The 7,500-nt window shown below is 43.8% G+C and overlaps 2 protein-coding genes across 8 annotated transcripts in view; both read left to right on the top strand.

Moving 5' to 3' along the window:
• The window catches only part of galnt11 (UDP-N-acetyl-alpha-D-galactosamine:polypeptide N-acetylgalactosaminyltransferase 11 (GalNAc-T11)), an 11,835-nt gene extending 10,396 nt beyond the window's left edge, over positions 1-1,439 (top strand). The window contains exon 12 of the mRNA XM_073488222.1: positions 314-1,439. Within this exon, the coding sequence (XP_073344323.1) occupies positions 314-445 (132 nt within the window). The 3' untranslated portion in view covers positions 446-1,439. The remainder of the gene's footprint in view (positions 1-313) is intronic.
• Positions 1,440-4,462: 3,023 nt separating this feature from the next.
• chodl (chondrolectin) overlaps positions 4,463-7,500 on the top strand; it is a 15,951-nt gene continuing 12,913 nt past the window's right edge. For 2 of the 7 annotated variants that reach the window (XM_073488233.1, XM_073488231.1), the window contains exon 1: positions 4,507-4,561. The gene's annotated coding sequence lies outside the window, so the exon portion shown is untranslated. Of the gene's footprint in view, positions 4,562-7,500 lie in introns of all 7 variants that reach the window. The other 5 variants (XM_073488236.1, XM_073488227.1, XM_073488230.1 and 2 more) reach the window with 5 other exon arrangements.

The following is a 7,500-nucleotide window of genomic DNA, read 5'->3' as shown; positions in this document are numbered from 1 at the left end:
CACACAGTCTGTCTGTCTGTCTGTCTCACCTGTCTGTCTGTCTGTCTGTCTCACCTGTCTCACCTCTCTGTCTCTCTGTCTGTCTCTCTCTCTGTCTGTCTGTCTGTCTGTCTGTCTGTCTGTCTGTCTGTCTGTCTCTCTCTCTGTCTGTCTGTCTGTCTGTCTCTCTGTCTGTCTGTCTGTCTGTCTCTCTGTCTGTCTCTCTCTCTGTCTGTCTGTCTGTCTCACCTGTCTCACCTCTCTGTTTTTCTGTCTCTCTGTCTGTCTGTCTGTCTGTCTGCCTCACCTGTCTCTCTGTCCGTCTCTCCTGCAGAAGTCTAACCGTCTCTATCAGGTCTCGGTGGGTCAGTGTCTCTCCGTCGCTCAGCCAATCGGGCCCAAGGGTTACGTCTCCATGGCGATATGTGACGCGTCGCAGGCGCAGCAGTGGCAGCTGGAGGGCTGATGACATCACGCCTCCATGAGACAGACGGACGGACGTTTTAAAGACAATCAGGTTTTATTGAAGAGACGTTTTGTGTTTTGGTGTCTCAGGACGACTTTTATCAACCAGCAGCTTTTTTAAAGATTCTGTTTCCTCCACTGACGACCAGAGCAGACGGTCCTGGAACATCCTGGAATATTTTGAGTTTTGGAAAGAAGGATTCCAGGAACCAACAGGAGGAGTTTTTACATTTCAGCATCTGTTTATCCAAACGTGATTTTTCTCTCCTGGAAACTGATTCTGCTTTTTAAAAACCAGACCTGGATTCATCAGTGACCTCACCTGCTGCTGTCACACCTGACAGACGCTGTTCATTCATGTTTGTGTCGGTTCATCTTCAATAAGTCTTCAGCACATCAAGAGAAAGACAAACCATTAATATTATTTTATTATTATTATTATTTTGAAGGTGTATTTCTGATTTAACTTCAGTGTTTGAGCTCGTTCAGACCGACAGAGTTGTTCATGTCCAGCTGACACTCGTTAATAAAGACGCAGAAATATACAAAGAATGTAAAATAATCCAGGGGAAAGAAAACCTGCTCCGACAGTATGATCTGTGGTTGTGACGTGCACAGCAGTGAGGAGGATAATGTGAACGCTGAACTGACCCGGGGTCTTTGAACACATCACACAGTTGTTGACCTGAACACTGAGAGCCTGAAGCATCAACACGATGAAGGAATGAATGTAGAGCTGCTCCGACAGCCGGATCGTCTCCAGCTGCATGTTGAGGAATAAAATCTTTCCATCTCATCAGAACATGTCGTCTGATCAGCAGCGCGGCAACAGACTTTATCTTTATTGTTATTTAAAATAAAAATCTGTGTCACTACGACCGATGAAGCAACAGAAGATGATGTCCCAAAGATTTCTCAGTTGTTTTGTAAATCAAATCAAATAATAAAGATACAATCTGTCAGATTTCTGCATTAAAATGTGTAAAACAACTGGACCTTTGTTCTGCATGTTGTCGAGTTGTGTTCTCACATCATCACAAATGTTTCTAACAAAGTTAAAGCAGAGAAATCCTCCAGTGTCCTCGAGGTGACGGTGAGTTTCATCTGGTCGTCTGTGGCTGTAACTTCAGGAGAGAGTCAGAGAGAGAGGAAGGAAGTCTGAGAGCGAGACCAAACACAACGAGAAGAAAACTTTAACACATCAGAGAGTTGAGGTGAAGCTCTGAGTGAAGTAATAATCAGCAGAGACTCTGGTTCTGGTTCTGGTTCTCTGTCTCCTCTCTGTAACATTACGTTCATGAAGTAAAGTCCATTTCCCCTCCAGCTCCAGTCAGCAGTCAACATTACAGAACAGAACCACCCGACAGTGGAGGTCACCTCCGGATCACTGCTGCAGTCAGGTTGATAAACAGGAGTGAAGATAAATCCACGAGCTCTCCTCCCGTCGGTGAACGGCTCCGGATCAGAACCTGAGATGAAAACGTGAGTTAGACTGACTTGTTTCTGCTGGACTCTGCGTCTCTGGACTGTTTACTCGACACTGTTCATTGAATCTGAAGTTAATGTGGACTGGATGTAAACAGGTTTAACCAGGTGTGTGGGAGAGCAGCAGGACGTACCTGTATGACATCAGAGCAGCACATTAATGAGCTGCTTCAGGCTCCTCCTGTTTTCTGTAGCTGGTTGTTATTTCACTTGTGAGTTTAACTTTAACGTGACGGATCCAGAGACAGAAGAATGAACCACATGAAGATTAAAACCTGAACGTGACTCTGATGGCGGCTGAATTAAGATTAAACATGGCTGATTCTATATCAATATAATAATATATGTATCTATATACAGTACCAGTCATGAGTTTGGACACACCTTCTCATTCAATGGTTTTTCTTTATTATTTTCTACATTGTAGATCAAAACTGAAGACATCAAACTATGAAGGAACATGTGGAATTATGCAGTAAATAAAAAAGTGTTAACCAGAATATGATTTATATGTGATATTCTTCAGTAGCCACCTGCTGCTGTGATGACAGCTCTGCTCACTCCTGACAATCTCTCAGTCAGATTCATGAGGTCGTCACCTGGAACAGTCTTGAAGGAGTTCCCAGAGGTGCTGAGCACTTGTTGGCTGCTTTGCTTCACTCTGCGGTCCAACTCATCCCAAACCGTCTCAACTGGGTTTAGGTCGGGTGATTGTGGAGGCCAGGTCATCTGACGCAGCACTCCATCACTCTCCTTGGTCAGATAGCCATTACAAAGCCTGGAGGTGTGTTTGGGGTCATTGTCCTGTTGAAAAACAGATGATGGTCCCACTAAGCTCAAACCAGATGTGCTGGCATGTGGCTGCAGAATGCTGTGGTAGCCATGCTGGTTCAGTGTGCCTTGAATTTTGAATAATCACCAACAGTGTCACCATCAAAGCCCCCCCACACCATCACACCTCCTCCTCCATGCTTCACGGTGGGAACCACACATGCAGAAACCATCCGCTCACCTTTTCTGCGTCCCACAAAGACACGGCGGGTGGAACCAAAAATCTCAGATTTGGACTCATCAGACCAAAGTACGGCTTTCCACTGGTATAATGTCCATTCCTTGTGTGTCTTGGCCCAAACACCTCTTCTTCTTCTTCTTCTTCTTTCTCAGTAGTGGCTTCAATTCGACCTGGCCTCGTCTCCTCTGAACCGGTGATGTTGAGATGTGTCTGTGAAGCGTTCTGCTCTAATCTGAGTCTGGTAACTCGAATGAACTTATCCTCTGCAGCAGAGGTAACTCCTGGTCTTCCTGTCCTGGGGCGGTCCTCATGAGAAACAGTTTCATCGTGTGTTTGATGGTTTGCGACTGCACTTGAGGATACATTCAAAGTTCTTGATATTTTCCGGACTGACTGACCTTCATGTCTTAAAGTAATGATGGACTTGTTTCTCTGTACTGAGCTGAGTGGTTCTTGCCATATTATGGATCAGAACAGTAGTTGAACAGGGTTATTCCCTGTATTGAACTGTGTACCAACCCTCCCCTGTGTACAACACAACTGATGGTCTCAAACACATTAAATTACACAAATGAACTCTGGACGAGGCGCAGCTGTTAGTTAAAACCATCCAGGTGACGACCTCATGCATCTGACTGAGAACGTCAGAAGTGTCATCAAAGCAGAAGGAGGCTACTGACGAATAGAAAATATAAAACATTCTGGTTTGTTTAACACTTTTTTGTTTACTACATAATTCTTCAGTTTTGATCTACAATGTAGAAAATAAAGAAAAACCATGAATGAGAAGAAGTTTGACTGCTTCTGTAAAATAATGTTTTAATGAGTTCATATGAAACTTAACATTATAATGTGTCTGCTGGTGTAATTCCACCCAATCGACACCAGGCGGCGTCTTTGTGTAGAAAACAATCATTCATTCAAAGACTCCAGCTCAAAAGCTTCCAGGAGTCCTTGAGCGGACCCTGCAGATCTTAAGGAGTTTCAAGGGCTCATTATGGAGGTTTTTGTACTCTTGAGCAGGTTCCAGGACTTTAAGGAGGTTCCATGTGTCCTAGTTCTCAAGGTTCTTTGAAAAGGTTCCTTTGGTCCTTGATAAGGATTCTTGAGTCCTTGAGGAGGACGGAATATTCCTTGAGATGGTTCCATTATTCCTTGAGGATAATTTTAGGGGCCTTGAGAAAGATCCAGACATCCTTGATGAGGCTTCAGTGTGCTTCAGATGAGTGTTGCCAGGTTGTTGAGTAGGTTCCTTGAGAAGGATGGAAGCATCTTTGAGTGACCTGGAGCTCTTGTGGAGGGTGGAGGTGTTTCCAGTGGTCCTTGAACATTTTCTAGTGTACCCTGTGAAGATTCAAGAGACCTTTAGAAACCTCCAAGTGTCCTTAATGAGTTCCAGGTTGTCCTTGGTGTTTAGTTAGATGTTAGAAGTCTTTTTTGCTCATGTGTGTTTTTGGTTGTGGTCACTTTAAGAAACTCAGGAACTAAATTACAGGGAGTTGTGTCATGTGGCTAGTAACCAGGAAGTAAGCAAGAGAGCTGTTGAGAGCTGTTGTTTTGTTCCATCTGAGTCAATCCAGCGACATATGCATACATCTTACGCCTTTGGTAGCATCATGGGTATGTACTAGTTTGTTTTATCGTTATCTACAATTGCAGATTATTATTTTGTGACATTCTGTGAAGTTTGATGCTAAAAAAGTTACCAAGCTAACCACTCTGTTACTGAGTCATTGCAAGTTCATGAGAGCATAATTACAATTAAGAAATGAGCAGGAATTGATTACATGTCAAGATATTATTTCATATATGACGTTTCAAGTTAAAAATGTAATTAATACATGAACCCTGTCACAGTTAAAAACAGTTAAAAAGGAAAACAAGTGGATTAATTCATATTGAAGATTGAGCTGGTACATTTACATTGTGGATTTTGTATGTTAAAAGCAAGCACAGCGTTGATTATATTTTCTGTATATCTGTCCTAGTTTCACCTTTCCTCGCAACGTCAATAAACCTGTGGACAAAGGGACAACTGTCTTCAGAGTCTTGGTGTTAGGAAGGAGTTTATCTGACTGTCAAGTTATGCACAGCACACGTGTAATGAGGACAGCACACTTGGTCTTTCATTAGGTTCTTGAATCCTTGAGAAGGTTTGAGCTATCCTTGAGAAAATACCAAGGACCTTTTATAGGGATGCTATAGGCCTTTAGGAGTTGCCAGGGATCCTTGAAAAGGTTCCTTTGGTTCTCTACCACCCTTAACTGACCTGAGTTCTTGTGGAGGTTTTGGGGTGCCCTTGAAGAGTTGCTAGTCATTCATGTGGAGACTCCAAAGGTCCTTGAGCAACCTCCAGGTGCCCTTGATGAGTTCCAGGTTGTTTTCACAAAGAGTTTCTGTTGGTCTTTCAGAATGGAAAAACCCTTGAGGAGATTCCAGGGGCCTTGAGAGAAACCGTGTTCATGAGACTTTGAGGCCTGCGAGAAGGTTCCAGGTATCCTTGAATGGATTTCAGGATCCTTGAAAAGCTTCCAAGGGCTTTGAGGAGTTTGTGAACGCTGTAAATGTTTCCTGTCGACCAAACGACTGATTTAAACTGAACACAGAGATCAATACTGCGTGTGTGTGTTTCTGTGTGTGCGTGTGCGTGCGCGTGCGTGAGATGCCCAGCAGAGTATTGACGAGAAGAGAAAGCTAATTATTTCAGGGGCTGAATCACTGGAAGCGATCAATTAGACTCTTATTACACACACACACAGACACACACACATATACACACACACACACACACATATATACACACACACACACACAGACACACACACATATACACACACACACACACACACACACAGACATATACACACAAACGCACTAATTAACCTTATTGACCTCACTGTTGGAGTTTAGGGACCAGTTCAGTTTATTGATGAGCACACCTGACAACACACACACGCACGCACACACACGCACATGCACACACACACACACACGCACACACACACAGCTGTATGACAGTGTCAGTCTGTCAGTTCACACATCAACCTGTGATGTGATGTCACTTCCTGCTCTGTACGGCACAAAGCCGTCCGTCACTGGGACAAACAGACTCCATGTTTCTGCTCAAAGACAGAAAGAAGTTCATGTTTTCATTTAATGCTGAATTTACAAGAAGGAACACTGATTTAAAGTATTCAACGATAACGTTTGTTCAGTTTCTTGTTTGGATCAGATGAAATCAAGAACGTCACATTAAACCTGCACACGCCGTTGGAGGCGGAGCCCCGTTCGGTCCCATGAAAGTGAAGTGAAAACGTGCACGCCGACGAGCCAACTAACTTCCTGTTTGGCTTCAATAGAGATAAAATAATTTAATTAAATTTTTTATTTTTTTTTCTTGACCTCCAGTTGACAGTAAACGAGTCGTGTCTCGTTGTTGTGACGCTCAAAGAAATGTGTCCAGCGTTTTACAGACGTTTCTTTCAACATGTAAGTTTATGGGAAAAGTCTTTTGGGCCGCAGGACGTGATGATGTAATGACACAGTCTGACCACTATGACGGCTGACACCTGGTCCAGACCTCCTCTGAATGTAGTCTGAGGGATCGGATCTCATGTGTTCATTCACACCTGTGCTCAGAGCTGTCCACTTGTAATCAGATTACTCAGGACAGGTGTTTAGTCTGTGTGTCACTGCTCAACCTGTTTCCAACGGTCCATACGGCAGTTCCTGGACTCTGAAGACAATCTGACCTGTGAAGGTTTTAGGGGTTCTTGAAGGGGAGAAAGTGATTCTGGGAGTTTCCTGATGTCCTTGTTAAAATTCAAGGGCCTTGAGAGGGTTCCAGGAGTCTTCAGTGTTTCTGGGTTGTAAGTCTTTGAGCAGGTTTCCAGGACTCCTGAAGAGGACCTGGGACCTTTTGTGAGGTTCCAGCAGCTCTTGAGAAGTTTTCTGAAGTTTATGAGAGCTGATGGGCGACCTTGAGGGGTTTTATGTGGACCTTGAGGAGTTTTATGTTTACCTTGAGGAGTTTTGTGTGGACCTTGAGGAGTTTTGTGTGGACCTTGAGGAGTTTTGTGTGGACCTTGAGGAGTTTTGTGTGGACCTTGAGGAGTTTTGTTTGGACCTTGAGGAGTTTTGTTTGGACCTTGAGGAGTTTTATGTGGACCTTGAGGAGTTTTGTTTGGACCTTGAGGAGTTTTGTTTGGACCTTGAGGAGTTTTATGTTTACCTTGAGGAGTTTTATGTTTACCTTGAGGAGTTTTGTTTGGACCTTGAGGAGTTTTGTTTGGACCTTGAGGAGTTTTGTTTGGACCTTGAGGAGTTTCCAGGGATCATGGTGGAGGTATCGGGGTATTTGGTTGTGTGTGTGTGTTTGTCCATGACTGAAAGCTCTGCAACATGACCTGCTGTGAAAATCAATACACACACACACACACACACACACACACACACACACACACACACTCAGGCAGGGTTAATGTGACATCATGCAGTCTGAGCGGCTGCCGGCTGATTGGGTGGTTGGATTGAATCTGCCTCATAAATCCACATTCAGA

Source organism: Pagrus major, chromosome 19 (genome assembly GCF_040436345.1).
Source record: "Pagrus major chromosome 19, Pma_NU_1.0".
Classification (NCBI taxonomy): Eukaryota; Metazoa; Chordata; class Actinopteri; order Spariformes; family Sparidae; genus Pagrus; species Pagrus major.
The sequence above is the reverse complement of the archived record's forward strand: the minus strand, read 5'-3'. Positions and strand labels throughout refer to the sequence as shown.